We start from the raw sequence: 17,885 nt of genomic DNA, 5'->3' as shown, positions 1-17,885 counted from the left end.
CGAGGACGCCAATGCTAGTCCTCCCCTGACGATAAGACCCCCTTCCCAGGTGCCAAGGCCACGCTGACTCGCCGTATGTGTGCTGATCTCTGGGTTTTCTTTTTTGAAACCTTGAAGGAATGTACTGACTTGTTAATGTTCTTTGTGGTAACAAGATAGAAGACTGTGCTGGAAACCATGCTTCTCCCGAGCAGCGCCTCAGAGCAACCCAGGAAGCTGGCTTCTGGGCTAGTCCTCAGTTTGGCTCAAATAAAACTCTTTTCTATTCTCCCCAGAAAGAAATGTCTTCTTTACTTTAGGACCATTTGATTCCAAGATAAAAGAGAAGTAAATGTTGGGACATCTCTTTTTTTAAACTTTGAAAATAAGGCAGCAGAACAAAAATACTTGGAAGTGTGTTAAAGTGCTATTTCTTTTGCTGTTTTCACATGTGCAGCTCCTGACATTCACCCCGTGGCTCCCCTCGACAGGCTTTGGAGCCTCCCAGGCTAAACCATGGAGGGAAGGTGTCTCTGAGAAGCTGTGCCTCCCAAGGCGGCCTCATCGGGAAGGAGCGGTAGGTAACTGACTCGGGGCAGCCTCACAGACTCCTTTGCAGAAAATGAGGAAGACACAAACACGTCTAAGGCAGAAACGACCTATTTTAGTTTTGAAAATACACAGCCTCCCAAATGCACCAATGAAGAGAGCAGGCTACCTTTCTCAGCGAGAGCTCCACGTTTGTGTCAGCACTGAAATTGTACTTGGCTACAGCTTCTCCGATCTCTCCGGGCTGGGCTGGGGGAGGTGGTCTCGCTGGCTGCGCTTTTTCAGGAGGTGTGAGTTTCTACAAAGGAGAACAGTTATTTATTCTCGACCTGTGGTGACTCTGGAAACCACCACGTAACAGGGAAGGGGAAAGGACTTACCTCCACGTACGAGATTGGGAAAATGCCCACTCTCCCGTGGTGCTCTCCCTCATACCAATTTTGATCAATTTTCCTGAGGATGTAGACAGTATCTCCTTTCTTAAATGACAGCTCCCTGGAAGAAATACGTTTAAATGTTTTTCTTGATGTATAGCAATTATTCTTAAGATCAGTATTTGCACTAGATCTGTATTTTGGCTGGGAAATATACTTCTGATATTGAAAAATCTGTCAAGCCCAATTAGATAAGGATTTTTCTTGAACATTTTTAGAATTCACTTGTACCATTTTAACTTAGGAAATGATTTCATAAAGGACAAGTATAAATGTCACGTCTGATTTAAATCACAGGCAGATTAATATGAAATTTAAAGGCGGGGACAGACTATTGCTAACTATTCATTGGTGTGTAGTATAGGAGTTGTGAAGCTTGACATAGTAATAGATTCATTCTGCACTGATTACTCGTTACGCTGCACTAGTTAGCTAGTTACTCACTTCTCTCTCTCTTTCTGTCTTCTTTTGATATGCTGAAGCTTACAGTAGGGAAATCAATATCATTTAGCCTTAGCACAGAAGTGCCAACTTGAGAAAAAGTTTTATTTGTGGATCCTTGAAGCTGGTTGACAGGCATTTAAGTAGAATGTCTTGATAATGAATTTATTTTGTGAAACAGAAGAGATTTTGTACTTTTATTTTTCAGTGAGGCACAAAGATAAACATTTTCTTAATTGAAGTATAGTTGACATGTAACATTACATTCGTTTCAGGTGTACCACATAATGGTTCAATATTTGTATCTATTGCAAAATGATCACCACAAGAAGTCAAGTTAACCCTCGTCACCACACGTAGCTACAAATTGTTTTTCTTGTGCTGAGAACCTTTAAGGTTTATTCTCTTAGCAGCTTTCAATTATGCAATACAGTATTATTGACGACAGTCACAGAGACAAATGTGTTTAAAGTGCAAAGACATGCACAGATTGCTTGTGGCCTCCTTTACATCTTTTGTTTTTTAAAAATAAAAATATTTTCAAGACATTAACTATCCTTTTCCATTTTGGCTGTTTCTAAGGAGACAGTGGGTAAATTTGGGTATTTAATTTTAGGTTATAAAGGCATTATTCATCAGGAATCATTTATGCCTAAATTCTCACCCTCACTGCTTCAGTTTTTCATGGCTTCATCCTCCAGGTAATTGTGTCCATGTTATTTTGCTTCCACAATTTTATCTTGTTGGAGGGTACTTACTTTGGCCAAGAGCCCCACTCCCCCACACATCTGCCTTCCCACTCCCAAATCTATATTTTTTTAGTTCAGAATCTTGAGCTGGCTCATTTATGTGTGCAGAATATATAATGGAGAGGGGTTTATATCAGATGTAGAATATTTCTCATTGCTTAAAAGAATTAATTGAAAAAAATACCACTGCATAGTAAAAAGAATTATTACACATTTAGAAGTGCTAAAACCTTCACAATGAAAATGTGTTAAATTTTCAGTAGCCTTCAAAACGAAAAGGATTCACATTCAAACACAATACTTCCCTCTTTTAGGCAAGTGCCTGATGTAGAAAATAACACCCAAAATGTTTAATATTTACAGTCCAGCAGTTTTATTTATGCTAGTTACGGTTTGTTTCTGGAAATGAGACTAGGAAGCTTACCTTTAAAAAAAGAAAAGTAAATAAGAGACAACTAATTTATTTTTCTTTTAAATATGAAAGGAAAACTTTTCTATGTGTGAAGACTTGTATTTAAATTTGTGAAGCCATCAAGAAAAAGGACAGGGGTTTTACTCTCCAGTTTTCAAAATTGTGTCTGTCTCATCTCAGGATTTCTGAGTCCCATTTTGATAAGTTTGCTCCACCCCAACCCCCACCACATCTGAATAGGGCCACTGACAATCTTTGGGGCTGGCATTGTACCTCTTTTTCCTATTTAACAATCAAGACATTATGTTTAGTGAGTTCCTTAGGTATATTTTTAAAATTAAACTTCTTGTATAAGGTAAAGAAGGATAGCCTTTAAAACAGACAGTTACTTAAAACAGACATATCTGTCCCTTGTTCATAAGATGTCAGGCACAAAAAGCACTCACATCTCTTGTGGGACATTTGGTCCTGTCCAAAACATCCATAAGACATTTGGTCCATGACAAAAGGTCCTTGATATTTCATCCTGTCCGGAACCATTTGGCATGGACCAAATATGCTCATAGACATTTGAGATAGGACCAAATTTCAAGGAAGTGGCGTGGACCAAATGTCTTATGGATGTTTTGGGCAGGACCAATGTCTGCTAACCCTCACATCTAGCTAATGATTGAAATGACTTTAAAGTGTAGCTAGTCTTCCTGTAACTTTCAGGGCTTCTGGGTGTGTGAGCCTTTGAGCTGCATGAGTCATGCATAACCTTGAGTTTTGTGTCAGGCAGGGAGCGGTGTGGGGATGATGGACAATCCCTCTTTACATGTCCTGAGAACAGGACAAGAGGAATGTGATTAAGCTGCCATTGGATAAATTTATTGATGGTATGAGGGAAACAATTTTTTTTCCCTCACTAACACTATGGGATGGCTTCCATGGACAATAATTCAGTCCACTTCTCTGAAAGCTTATACGATTAGATTTTGTTGGTTGAGGAAGACCTTTGTGAAAGGGAGGAGTGGTGCAGACAACCCTTCAGACAGGCTGTGCCCTCCCCGCGGGCAGCTTGTGGGAGGGTGGGTTTCCCTGAATTTTTGCCAACTCCGGGCATTCACGATGAGCACGTGGCCTTGGAGGAGGGTGAGGGGCTTAGCACTTGGAGCAAACGAAATCCAGTGACACTGTCAACATTACAAACACATTTCCTCTGCACTGCACCTCATCTTTCTTTCCATGCTTGTTTCTAATTAAGGTTTCTCAAAACACCTATTCCTCAGGGCTTCATACACGTAAGGACACTTCTGATTGATTGTCACAAAGAAGAAGTGAAATTTATATGTTTTATATCATTATTTTATAAAACCGACATGCCTCGCATGAATTATCACACCATATGCAAAGAATAGTAGTTAGGATCAGAGTGTAGTAGAAACAGAGCAGACGTTATTTATCCCACCAAAAAAGATGTATGCTTTCCTTCAGGATTTTTTTTAACCCCAGATTTCAGCCATGTTCAACATCTTCACTTCTAAATAGCATTTTCTTATTTAGTTCATTCCCAAAAACTGAGTGATTTTATTTTTATACATCTGCCAGAGACAGATTCTACAACTATTCATTAATATAACATGCATTTTTATGAATAAATGCTTTGGTTATTATATATATCCAGTCTAAACAGCACAGTGTAATTTAATGCCAGTAGCTTGAATTCTAATGGAGACTAGACTTTCTTAGGTCTGTGACACGGGCCACGACAGAGCTGGAAGACTGCTGCCTGTTGAAGCCTACTCATGTGCTTACTACTGGCCTTCCACATGCCTAACTTCCTAAAGAAAAAGGGTGAAAAATAAAAAGTTGCAACACAGGAGTGTGAAAACAGCAACATCAAAAAACCACAGGATAGAACTTTGTTCGGCATCTCTAAGCTCTGAGTATTGAGAAGTAGGAGACCTTCCTACAGAAGTCTTTGTGCACCATTCTAGTCTTTAAATGCAAACTATCTTCGATGCAGTTGGATAGCATCAAGTTCTCCCACTCAGCGCTAATTACTCCCCCACACTTTATTTTTACTTCATTCTTGACACGAAAATTCTAGAAGCAAAGATCCTTAATTTCGTTTTGTTTTTTCCTATCCTTTTGGACTCATTGTGTTCTAAGATGTTTAGTGTAATTTAAAACCCAGTGTTTCACAACTAAACTCAAAATGAAAATAAAATTACCCGCATCCCAATTAATTCAGAAGGAACCGTTTAATTAGAGTAGATTAGGTCTTCTTTCAAACTTAACACATCCCATTGCAATATTTATCTTTTAAAGTATTACTAAAGTATTAAAAGTCAACTTAAATCATATGATTTATCTTACTTACTTGGATGTCTGAGCCTTAAAATCGTAAACAGCTTTTGCAGGCAGTTTCTGAAAGGAAGGAAATGGTTAGCAATAACTTAAAATTTGGGTTTCCTATAGGAAAGCATTTTCATGTGAATTAAAGAAAAATGAAACCTCAAGGAGTGATTAAACATATACAGTGTAAATCATGTATGCAATTTATCAATAAATCGATTAGTTCATTTAGATATTTAAACTATAACAGGAAAATAACAGATAATATTCGACATAACTGTTGAACATCATATTTCGTCTTAGGAACTGAGGTAATTTATCCCATAAAATGGGAATAAGATGCCTGCAGAGGATTTGGTCGTAGGATAATTTTGGCTTTTCCTGGGATAATTGTTGGGGGTCAGTCGCTGTATGCCCTAAGTATTGACCCAACTCCTTCTGAATTATAAAAAAAAGAACTGGAAAAAGTCATGAGGGAAATCATCACCTCTTTTACTGAACACTTATAGTAGCAAAGGACTATTAGCCAGTTGTCACTGGGAGGCTAGACAGTGGCCAGAAGTATGGGCTTGGTCACCTTTCATTCCCTGGAGAGCTCAGGAGTTCTTCAGCACGTGGGAAACCAGCTGCTCACTTTGAGTCAGGATATGATGTGACACGTGCCCCTCTGAAGCTTTGGGGCCCACAGATCTGCCTCGGGCACCTGTGGCTACGACTTCTGCTCTTTTTCCCTGATTCCACTAATGCCCTCACCTCACTCTCTTTCCCTGTGATTCTGGTGAATTTTGGACAACTTCCTGACTTCTTTGGGAGTCCCAAAGGTAGGACTACATCAGACACCTGTAAAGATCCTTCTGGAGTAGCTGCCAGTCTAAGACCAGCCTTCAGTTTCTATCACACCTTTGTGGGTCCAAGACAGTAAGAACCAGACCTCCAGCCCTGGCTCAGGACAGTGGACAAAGAGCTAGCTGGTAGGTGGCTCTCAGGGGCAACGGTGGTTTTTTCCCCTCCCAGGATTCTCTCCAACAAAAGCAGGTGAGCAAAAATTATTTCTGTAGGATTTGTATTGACTTGTAACATAGCTGACCAAGGGCTTTCCCCTACATCACTGGGCCAGAAGTTCGTACAGGGGACACCTTCTTCCTCCAAGGGATGGCCCAGCTCAGGACTCTTTTAGACCCAGCTGTTAATCCCTGGGTGTCAGGTCAACACCCACAGAGACCTCACTGTCAAAACTGGACCACAACTAGGGGAGACCTACAACTAGGCTCCAAGTGCAAACGGCTGCAAGTCCTTTGCTCAGGCTCCAGGGGAAAGTGTTTGTAGTTTCTCCGTTGTCATTTGGTGTTTTTAATCTGGCTTTGGATGTAACTTTGACTGGCAAGTGCTTTATCAAGCATATTGTTGAAAGAGACTCAAATGCTATTAAATGGACTACCTCTTTTTCTGGAATTCCTCTTCTTTCCCTTGGGGCGCCTCTCCCCAGGTCAGTCAGGGCGGATGAGTAACTTCTAGGGGACTCATGGTCTATTGGAAAGGACAGGGCCAGAGTCAGTATCCACTTAATCAAAAGCAGACTTGTTTAGCCATGCTCCTTGGTGGCAACTCTTTTCCTCTTCAAATTGAAGAGACATCTCACTGGAAAACATGGGTCTAAAACCCATAGGTAACTATAAAGTTGTGATATCAGACACAAAAACAGAGCATTTCAAGAGAATAAATACCCACGGTTGCAGAAGTGTTATGCTCGTAAATAGAAATATAATTGTTACGCTGCTGACATAATTCTACTGAGTACCCAGTATAGACAGTTCATAGTTAGATTTTTCACCTCAAGGATTCCATACTTTCTATACTTTTTGCCACCAGTTTATAATGGCTGTAATAGGGCCTATACAAGATGGAGAACATAGCAACAATTTATGAAAACGGAAACATTTTGTGGCACAATTTAAGAATGTAGTAATGAAAAAGAGAGAAAAAGAAAGTGTGGTGATGACAGAACTATGGTCATGTCCCTCCTTTCCTGTTTTTAACTACTTACTGAGTCTGAAGGTGTCATCTTAAGGCTTAAGACTTAAAAGGCCATTATCTATTGCTTTCCTCTGTGCTCAGCTGTCTTATCAGAAAGTAAATACTTATTCCGAGAAACAAGGGGATAAAGAGTCTCTCAACAGAAGGTGTCATATTAGTTGTCAAATTGCTTATGACCTAACTACTGCGTTGTTTTCGTTCACCATAAAACAAAGTATAAATAATTAATTACATTACAAAATCATGATTGCAGACTATCTCTTAATAATATCTTGTATCTTTTGCATTTATATGTGGAAGTGTTAACTAAAGGCTAAAAGTATTCGAGTAGTCTATGTTACAGAATTTTACCAGTATAACTCGATCAAAATTTGTAAGTTTTTTCTCTTATTCCTTCAATAAACTTAGTTATATTAAATTTAAAAAGCATTAAAAATAAAATAAACCCATCTATAAAAGAATGACTGATGCTGATCCATTAAAAGAAAACATTGCTTAAAGGTTTTGACTGCTTCGACTATAAGGAAGAATTGTCTGCTCTTAGCAGCTGGGATGTCAGTTACAAGACATATAAGGATAACTGTCTGCCTCCCTGTCAGTGGTGAATTCCACAGTCTTTAGGTTTAGGGAGGCAGCATGGCCACAGATATTTCAAGTAAAATTTAACCAGTTATTTTCACAAATGCAAGAGGATTATGTGCAGTATATTTTCCATTTTTAATTAATATACATTTATGATTGTGAGGGCTTTCATAGTGATCATAAATTTCAAATTATTTTTAGTAATCCTTCAAATTTAAACTATTTTTGGATTGGGCTAAAGAAAATTCAAAATTAAATATTTTATTAAAAAACAAAATACCCTTTAAATGCATTTCAAAACCCTCTCAGATCCTGTTTCAATATTGTACTCTATCGGTACAGAAAGTTTAGATACGATTATATTAGGATATTGAATAACTGGAAAAGGTAGCTAATTTATTTAAAAATTAGGTTGCGACATGTCTCAATCAGTGAAAATTTCAAATTGTTGACATTGATTTAAAAATTTGCATTTATTGTTTTTGAAACATGTTGTGTAGTATAAATGAAAGCAAAGGGAAGTACGAATTAGATAAAAAAGTCTGACTGGTAACTAAAAACTGGGCCATATATATTATATTAATATGAAACCTGAATTACATTTCTTTTTTGCCTATAGAGATTATATTCTTTACTGCAAATTGTGAATTACAAGAGTTTGAATCTTGTTTCTGCTGCCTACTCTCTGTGTGACCTCGGTCAGATTTCTTGTCCTCTTTGGGTCTCAGTTTCCTCCACTGTAAAACAGTGCTTACAGTAAAACCTGTCACATAGGTTTAGGTCCGTGTGAAGTAGAGAATGTATGTAAAGCACTTTGCAATGTCTGGTGCCTAGAAGACTGCTGGCAAGCCAAGTTTCAGCCTGCAATATTCATTCTAGCTTCTGGAAATTTACATAGTAAACAGATGCACTTTAAGCATTAATGAAAATGACTGGATAAAATATCAAAACATCCTCTGTTCTTCAATTATGTAAACCTCAAAAAAAAAAATGTTCTCTGAATTTGAATTGCTATTTGTCCTTGTGTTCTACTTCAAGGGTTAATCCATCTATGAAAATGAAGTTGAGAGTCACTTTTAGCCTAAATAGTCTAATTCAAATGTCAGTATAGGATTGTTTTAGCAGAAATAGAAAATATGTTAATTAAATAATGAAAAGGAAGAGAACATGTATACACCGAATGACGGAAACGAGACTTTTATAAACACAGCTTAAAGATATATTCACAAAAATTTTATCCCAATTGTGTCTTTTAAATGGAGGAAGTTATTTATCAAGTCCTATTCTCTTTTAATCATCCATCAATTACTATATTACATATTTCAGTTTTGCTTCCTAAGTGTTCTGATATAGTGTCTTCTATACAGAATGCCAGCAAATTATTTATTGAGTGGATGACTATAAAGTTAATATAAGAATCAGGAAAAGACTATTTGTTAAACTACTGGTTTTGATTCATTTTACAACAAAAAAAAAGAGTCAATGCAAAGTTGTCAGTCTCTTAAGGATACTGATACTCAATTATAATTTCTGCCTTGAAATCCTTTTAAACTGGTGAAGGAAGTTTAGTTTGTTGTTTCATGTAACAGTTGTTTCAACCCTAATGTCAAGCTACAAAATGGTTTTCCCTTTCGATTTTGAATGAGTAAATTTTTGTGAATTGAGGAGCACTTTAAGCCACATCAGGTCCAAGTTTCCCACAAGCAAATGAGATCTACTCAGTAAGACATGTTTGCACAACAGGCATTTGCTTCACAACACGTAATGATGTCAAATGGTCTCACAGCTTAAGAATGATGAGATGGAGGAATGGAAAATGAGAGAGCTGGAGGGTGGGTATCTGAACCACAAGGGAAAAGAAAGAAAAGCTCATCCACCTTGGAGGCTCAGCACACTCTCATGGTCTTGGGGGTGGTAGTTGTTGTTGGTGTCGTCCTGGAAGGAGGCGCTGTGAGGCATGCTCCCACAGTCGTTCTGGTACAATGGACAATGAATAGCACCATCTTGAGGCAGTGGGTGGAAAGGCTGGTGCACGGGGCTCCTTTTTAGAGCTTTGAGTGAGGAATTCCTTTCGGGAATATCCGGCAGCAGTTCACTGATAAGACGGTGCAATATACTGTTGTCTGGCAAACTTCCCCTTCTCTTTTCAGCCTTAATTTGGTCACAGATGTCTTTAAGGGCGGAGTCCAGAGCCTCAAATACGGATGTTTTACACTTTGACTTTTCTGTCTGTTTTTTGGGAGTCGAATTCTTTTTCCTCCGGAAAGGCACAGGACTGACCAGAAATGCCAGCTTAGAAAGGCCAGGGTCCATTTCTTGTCTTCTGGGCTCCTCAATGTTTTCATGTTTAGCTCTTTCGTGTTTCAGCATTGTGGTAAATCGAGTGTAGGAGGCAGGGCACCTGCCTTTGCAGGAGCTGATGAGGTGCCGGTGATGATGGTGGTGATGGTGGTGGTGATGGTGGCTGGATCCATAAAAACTTTCAGAGGACGTGAAGGAAAAGTGATCAAAATCACTCTCACTGCAGAAGGACGATCCTTCTACATGAATGTAATCGCTGTGATCAGATACAACTCCATCTTGGTCGCTGTCGGAAAACTCCACGTGAGCTCTGGGCTGCTCATCACTGGTGACCTCAATGTGGATTGGCACCAGGGCTGTGGATGTGTAGCTTCTTTGGACCTGAGAAGGGTGTCTGCTTTGATTTTCTTCCTCCAGCAAAGACTCGATGGAAAATCGCCTTTGGGGACACAAACCGTTTTGTTGTGTTTCTAGGGTTATAGGAGATAACATTTCATCTCCTAAATTCGGCATGGATTTTGACTTCTGAATCAACTTCTCAAATTCAGAAATGCGGGTGGGCACCATGTCCCTGGGCACCTCCTCGGTGGAGGACTGGCTCCACCCATGGAGCAGACCCCTGTGTTGCTGTTCCTTTTCATACTGCATTATCCTCGACTTCACAGAGCAGATCACCTCCGAGTTCATCAGATCCTTGCGGTTGATGCGGTGCATCTTCTTGTACATTTTTAGGAACCCTGGGGCGTCGTGGGCGGACCTGTGTCGAAGCCTTGATCTGCTGTTACCGCGGCCCTCCTGGATGAAGGGGGAAGCCCAGGTCATGGTGCAGCTCTCCTTGGAGTCCTCTTCGCATAACAGAGAACCCATACTTTCCGACTTGGTTTTCGGGTCAGGGAAGCTGTCGCAGTCGTCATTTAGGAGGTCATCACAACTGCGGGATTTGATCTTGGGGGAAACCGCTTCTTCAGTGCTGCTCCAGACCTCTGCGTTTTGCCGGGCCATTTGCCAGCCGTTTTTGAAAGTAATGGCCCTCTGTGAGTCATGGGGGACGTCCAGATGCTGTCTGTAAGTGTCACAGTAATCTAACTCGTGCGAGGGGTTGCCGTTGAGCCCTGAGTAACTGCAAAGGGGTGGACACATTTTGCTATCGTCCCCACCTTTTAATCCAGGGCAGCGTGGTGGAAGAGAGACGTTTGGAGAAGTTAAAAGGCTCAGAAAGAGGAGAGCGTGTCAGTTAGCATCAGATAGCACAGCAAAGAGAAAGCAGTTAGTGGGGGTCAATCCAGACACTGACTGTTATACATGTAGCTTCAACTTTAGAGGAAAAAGTCTGATTCTAAAGCAAGGTAATACTTTTTCAATAAATGTAGCTTTGTAGGTATTAGAGTTAATGGAACCATGTATAAAAAGTAATTGGTGTAGCTAATACCCCTATTTCTGTTGCATAATTCATCCATCTTTCTGCAAATTTGGTATGTCAAGAACACAACACTACCTTGTAAGCTAATAGCATGACCTGTAGTAATTTAAAGGTTTTGTAATTAATACCAAAAATGTTGAGTTTTAATCAGCTCAATAGGGTCAGGATTTGAGTCTTATTTGATTTATAATAATAGAGAATTAAAGAGTAAGTTATAAATTTACATTTAATTAATATTCCCATAACCATATCAAATAATTTTTCATGGGCTTTAGATAGAAAAAACAAGACAAAATATTTTCCAGAATTGTAAAATCAAGTTCAGTTGCTGTGAACTATTGCTGCTAATGTTTTTTCAAGGGAAAAAAAACCCCAAACCAGCACCTCCTTAAACAAATAATTTATCTCTTAAATTTCTCTGCCTTCAACCTCTTATTAGGCAGATTCTCATAAGGATACCTGGATATAATGCAAAACTTTCCTCAGAGGTAAATGCACTTGCTTTTTTCCAGGAAGGATCTTTTTAAAAAACTCATGTGCAATTTAATAATGTAGAGCTAAACCTGACCTCAATTCCAGGTATCTATGGAAATAGTCTTTTGTGTTGCTGAGTTGATTAATAAACAAGAGGCCAGATTACATCTAATGGGACATTTTCCTCTTAGAAATAAGCGTAGTGGAGGAAAATCTCTCTACTAATATCTCCTGCCTTCCCCAAGTTCTTCAGAAGTGGATAAGCACATCGAGTAGCTATGTAGTGTTTGGAAAAGGAGGTTGACTTAACAATCCCTAGGATAAAAACGAATATCTAAATTAATCAGAATCCTTTTAACTTTGGGGTGGTATCTGAGCATAATGCATCAATGGCATTTCATGACCTGTTGGTTTCCTTAGGATATTTGTTTGTATAAATGAGTAGAATCTGATAAGGGTACCTCTGTTAATTTGAGGAATGGTATAATGAAGGAGCATCGCTCCCCCTGAACCTTCCAGGAAGTATTCACAGCTTTACTAGGTGGGGACAAAAGCCAGTGCCATCCCGAGCCCAGTCATCAAGCCCAGCCTAGCTTTTGCACACAAACCAGCTCTTAGCTTTGCTTTTACGTGGTAACACTTTCGGTGCCCACATTTGATATGTGTAGCTCAATCTTTGCTGCCTTAGGGAGACGTCAGTTACAGCTCACTTTCTTCACACATTTCAGATTTCTTCTCTCCTCTGTCAACTCCAGAGGACTGGAGGAGACCTTGGGCCCCCAAATCCCAGGTACTTATGGATGCTGGTTCAATCCCAGGTCTCTGTCTTAGGAATATTTCTGTTATAGCTGCAGTAATGCATTAAATAGTATTTCAGAGACTTGAAGGAGTGATCGCTCCCCTTCAACACAACTCACTGAAATTTCCAGAGAGGAGACAGGCCATACAGGAAAATGGCCTGATGGTATCTAAATTTTACAATTATGGCCTGAAACTGGTTAGTTCTTAGTAGCGGACTGTTGTGAATTGAACACTATGTTACATGCTGAACATGGATATTCTATTCTATGTATGAATACTGACCAAAATATACCAACTCTCAAAGGTTAGATAAATTTTTATCTAGAAATGAATAATTAAAAAATACCCCAAACCAGTTTATGTCTTAGGCAACAGTGCTCTCTGTTGCTACTTCTAATTTCTATTCTATAAATCTGATTAGTTTTGCTAGTTGTAGTAACATTAGCATTGGACAATATGCAAGTATTTATAAATGTAATCTTTTAATAGTCTGACAGTACATTATTTGACACTTTAAATTTGTTCCGAAAAACACAAATGATGTATTTGGAGAAAAGGAAGCATCAATATACGATAATGAGAGTCCTTTAAGCTACTCAAATGGTTCACCAGCCTGATTTAGTCTATGTGTAAAGAATGCTATTGTTGTGAAACTCTATTTTCTTTAAGACACTGAATTTAAATGCTAACTATCTCTGGGTAGTTATCATGGGATCAGCTCTCCCGGGGTAATCTAGATTAAAACTTAAACCAGAGAATTGTCTACATGTCATTTAGTGTTGCTCACCTTTTGCTCTTGACGGGGAAGAAGGAGAAGAACTGATGAAGGACTTAGTCAGGGTGGCACTTGATCCTGGGAGGTCCGCTCGACCTGGGCTGGTCCTGCTTGCACTTGGATCCCCCAAGCCCCTCGGCTGCCCCACCGCAGGCTCGCTCTTCCGCCTTTTCCTAAAGTCGCTGGCCATGCTTGCAGAACTGAAAGAAGGAATCACCTTCAGTTTGGCTGCTGTTGCAGGGGGTTCGCATGTGAACCAGAAAGACTGGTGGAAGGTGCTGGTGGCCGTAGTATGACTCTCATCCCCCATGGCCCAAGCTGCATTTTTAGGAATTTATTCCTTGATATTAAAAATGATTTCTTCATAATCACTCTTAAAAATTAATAGACTCATCTGCAGATAGTGACAGCTTTACTTCCTACTTTTCAATTTGGATTCCTTTTCTTTCTTTTCCTTGTCTGATTGCTGTCGCTAGGATTTCCTAGACTTTATATATTTTAGAGCAGTTTTAGGTTTCCAGAAAAATTGATTGGAAAGTACAGAGAGTTTTCATATATCCTTTTTCCCCTGCACACAGTTTCTCTTGTTTTGACATCTTCTATTAGTGTGGTACATTTCTTACAATTGATGAACCATATCAATACACTATTATTAAATGTAATTAAAGTCCATAGTTTATGTTAGGGCTCATGTTTTCTGTTGAACATCCTATGGGTTTGACAGATATGTGTCCATCACTACTGTATCATACAGAGTCATGTCATTGCCATAAAATATCCCCTTGCTCTGCCTCTCCCTCCCTTCCTCCCTCTGAACACCTGATGACCACTGATCTTTCTACTGTCTCTAGTGTTACCTTTTCCAGAATGTCATATAGTTGGAATCAACAGTACGTAACCTTTTCAGATTGGCTTCTTTCATTTAGCAATATGCCCTTAAGGTTCCTCCATGTCTTTCTGTGGCTGGGTAACTCATTTCTTTTCATTATTGAATACTGTTCCATTATATGGATGTACCATAGTTTGTTTATCCATTCACCTAGTGAAGGACACCTTCATTGCTTCCAAGTTTTGGGAATTATGAATAAAGCTACTATAAACATTCATGTACAGGTTTTTATATGAACATAAGTTTACAATCACCTTTTAAAGTAAAAATTCTCTTATTGGTGTAATTTATTACTGGCAGCTCAGTGTTATGATTTGTACCATGTGTCTTTTTTCTATGTAGAAGAGTTTCAACGACATGAATATGTCCAGAGGAGGTATGCCAAAATGGAAGAGATGACTGGAAAAAGGGAGGAAATCCGGTAAGACCAATTTCTCTTACCTCAAGCCTTCCCTATGGCTTTTCCTAATAATCTTAGCTTTAAAAGCCTTGCACTGGAATGCCAGTATATTTCTGTTTAAATAATGAATGACCAATAATCTGGTTATCAAATAAACTATTACAGTTCTTTCACTAGGTGTATTAAAAGGCGTCAACAGTCTGTAATGGCAGGGGATTTTTATCATGGCTCTGGATCTGAGTACAGTGTCATTTAAGACAAACATTAGTGAATGATTATATACACCACACAGCATGCTGTCTGTCAAATCATTAGATAAAATTACACCACCAACTGCAGCCACGGCACCAGCTCCTGTGAGCCAGCAGTGTGCTGTTTGCTTTACTGGCATTATTGTCTCACAGCTTGCACAGTGATGTATACACTGCTGTCACTGTTTTACAAACAAATAAATGGAACCCACATGCTTTGCAAGTATAGAGGTATAGCCAGACCTCAGAATTCATCTGTACTCTTCTATAGAGGACGCCCCTTTGCACCTGTTTTTGTTGTCATTATCCTGTCACCTGAGAGTCTCTGTGTCTTTACAGCAATCCTTAGGCCAGGTTAGAACTCTAAAATTTGAACATTTTAGGTGCATATATAGTTGTAAAAGATGTAAAAGGAAGGGTTTGGGGAGCTCCTTTCTTAGTGACATTAATGCCATTGAATGGCACTCACGAAACCAACTTAAAAAGTTTTCCACTTATGTTGATGGAAATCTGTGGAAGAACAAGTTACTGTTATACAGATATTTGTTGTTGATACAATATGACTGGGAGTTTGCTTTACTCAATATTGCTACTGAACTATGTCTGAACTTCTGTACTGTTTTTAAGTAAGTGTCATATTCAAAGCCTACGAATAGAATTTACCTTGGTAGACTCTTAGGTAGTTAGGACCAGTGTTTACAAGCAATTTTGGTTCAATTCTATTTTGTCCCTTGCCAACTGTAAATACTTGGTATGTTACGGAGCCCAGGTTTCAGCTTACTAAAGATAAAATTGGGATAACAGTACTTAACTCATAATGTTTTCTTAAGGATTGAATATGTTTATGTACTTAGAATGTCTGGTATATAAGAAGTCCTCATTTACTGGTTATAACAGTATTTCTGATTTGTGTGGTCAGAGTATAGTGAACAAACGTATGTAGGACAAAATTTATAAAATCTTTAATAATTTATCATGGTTTTTCCCAATGTATTGTCATCGTGTCATCTAACAATATTGAAAGTTAGATGTCTATAGTCCTTATCCAAGGAAAACGAAAACTGGGTAGAGAGGAGATGAGGAAGGCCAGAATTTCACAGCCTGTGAAGGAATCCAGAATTATTTCACCTAATTTTTATACGTTCTCAAATATGATGATATAAAATGATGCAGAGGCAAATTAAGACAACTTTATGAATTATGGTGCTTAAAATAAAGATGAGGAACAAATAATTTCTCATTACCATTTCACTGAAAAAGAAACCACTGGTATAGAATATTCTGGCTGCATAACGTAAGGAGATGCTTACCTAGCAGGTCTTTCCAGGCTCCTGTCTATAGAGGATTGATACAAGGAGGCCTGTTAAGACAGAAAGATAGTTCCATAAGAAATTTTTACCATGGCAAAATTTCCTTTGTCCCTGGACGTTAAATTAGGTATCCTAGAAAGAGTATTGTCAAAATTGAGATTAAGAATACCATTTACTATGGTCATAAAAATGTCTTCCCAAACAGAAATCATACAATCTAATTTCTACTTCTTCCTATCTACTTTCGCTTCTGATATCCATTATCCCTTGGTATCTGAGGGGGATTGGTTCCAGGACCACTCCCCCGCCCACCCCGAGGATACAACAATCTGAGGATGTCCAATCCCTTATATAAAATGGTTGTAGTATTTGCATGTAATCTGCCATTTCTAGCTTACTTATAATACCTAATACAGTGTAAATGTTATGTGAATAGTTGCTGGCATGGCAAGTTCAAGTTTTGACTTTTGGAAATTTCTGGAAATATTTTTTCAAAAATATTTTTGTCCCCAAGTCAGTTGAATCTGTGAATGCAGAACCCATGGGTATGGCGGGCTGGCTGTACTGCCCTGCATTTCTCTGTGTAACTCAAAATATCCACAACCCAAACACTGCTGGGGAGAAAAAAGAAAAATCAATAACCACTCTTTCATGTAGAAATAGGCTGTAAATATAAACTTCTTACAAAAAGGAATGGTTTGATGTTTAAAGAAATATTTGTAGTCATCATTCAATCCTTATAAAAGGTTTCTTTATAAATGTTTTGTCATGTGGCCAGGTGTTATCTTTAGATAGGCATAAAACTTAAGCAGAACTTTCATCTGTCAACATAGACATGACATTTTCATAAAAGCCACAGAATTTGGTTTGAAATTAAACCAGACTATCTGGTTCTTAAATCAGGTACAGATTTATATCTTTGAAATTAGTTAAGTTCAGAGTTAGTTTAAAATAAATGATTTAATGAACCAAAATATAACCCTTTTTTAAAAAGTGGATTTTAACACTTTAGTCAGAAAATCAACTCTCAGTTACCCACGGTTGTAGGAATAAAGAAAAATAAATAATACAAATTTATAAATAATTCCAAGTGTGTATTATACACACCATTTTCATACTCTTTCATTCTGAACATACAACGAAATAGATATTGAGCAAAAATATTAGATACAAATTTAAGATGAGTGTAGTTGTATGATGTCTAGAATGTATAGGGTGCATACCAAGTGTGTATATATATGCACACACAGTGTTTATAAAGTCTGGGCTTTGGTCATATTTGATGATTAGTTCTTCATCACAACTAAACTGCAGTCTGATGAAGAACTGAAATTCTAGTTTGAAAATGTTCTTCTGTATGAATGTTTAAAAATGTCAGCCAGAAAGGCAGGATTTGACAAATTTTATCTTAAATTCCCATCACACAGAAATATTTCACTTGAGTTTAATAAACCTACTTAGTGGAAATTAGACCACAATTTAAAAACTATTTCTATAGCTTTATTTTCTATTTGTAAATTAGCACTAATTAATGAATTGAAATATTAGTATATAATTCTGACATTCTTTATGTAGATCAGTCTGACAAGTCCCCTTATGCATAACTCTAAAATTGCTACTTTGACTAATATTTTCACTTAATTCTGTCTTTACTGAATGAGGAGAATGAAATTGCCCAGAAACAAACAAAAGCATCTCTTTGCAAGAGAATATTATCCCCTCTTTTTAAACAGAAAAAAGCATA

The 17,885-nt window shown here is 38.3% G+C and overlaps 2 protein-coding genes across 44 annotated transcripts in view; one reads left to right on the top strand and one right to left on the bottom strand.

Moving 5' to 3' along the window:
* The window catches only part of CFAP96 (cilia and flagella associated protein 96), a 127,831-nt gene extending 127,139 nt beyond the window's left edge, over window positions 1–692 (top strand). The window contains exon 7 of the mRNA XM_064477556.1: window positions 437–692. Coding sequence (XP_064333626.1) covers window positions 437–568 — 132 coding nt within the window. The 3' untranslated portion in view covers window positions 569–692. The remainder of the gene's footprint in view (window positions 1–436) is intronic.
* Window positions 1–17,885, bottom strand: part of SORBS2 (sorbin and SH3 domain containing 2) — a 288,187-nt gene that overhangs the window by 23,564 nt on the left and 246,738 nt on the right. For 37 of the 43 annotated variants that reach the window (XM_064477520.1, XM_064477524.1, XM_064477519.1 and 34 more), the window contains 7 exons: window positions 16,142–16,191; window positions 13,304–13,491; window positions 9,398–10,978; window positions 6,343–6,431; window positions 4,930–4,976; window positions 909–1,023; window positions 698–826 (listed from right to left, as the gene is read on the bottom strand). In XM_064477520.1, coding sequence (XP_064333590.1) covers window positions 698–826; window positions 909–1,023; window positions 4,930–4,976; window positions 6,343–6,431; window positions 9,398–10,978; window positions 13,304–13,491; window positions 16,142–16,191 — 2,199 coding nt within the window. The remainder of the gene's footprint in view (window positions 1–697; window positions 827–908; window positions 1,024–4,929; window positions 4,977–6,342; window positions 6,432–9,397; window positions 10,979–13,303; window positions 13,492–16,141; window positions 16,192–17,885) is intronic. The other 6 variants (XM_031440269.2, XM_031440294.2, XM_031440281.2 and 3 more) reach the window with 1 other exon arrangement.

The sequence above is a fragment of the Camelus dromedarius genome, chromosome 22, assembly GCF_036321535.1.
Source record: "Camelus dromedarius isolate mCamDro1 chromosome 22, mCamDro1.pat, whole genome shotgun sequence".
In the NCBI taxonomy this organism is placed as follows: domain Eukaryota; kingdom Metazoa; phylum Chordata; class Mammalia; order Artiodactyla; family Camelidae; genus Camelus; species Camelus dromedarius.
The sequence above is the reverse complement of the archived record's forward strand: the minus strand, read 5'-3'. Positions and strand labels throughout refer to the sequence as shown.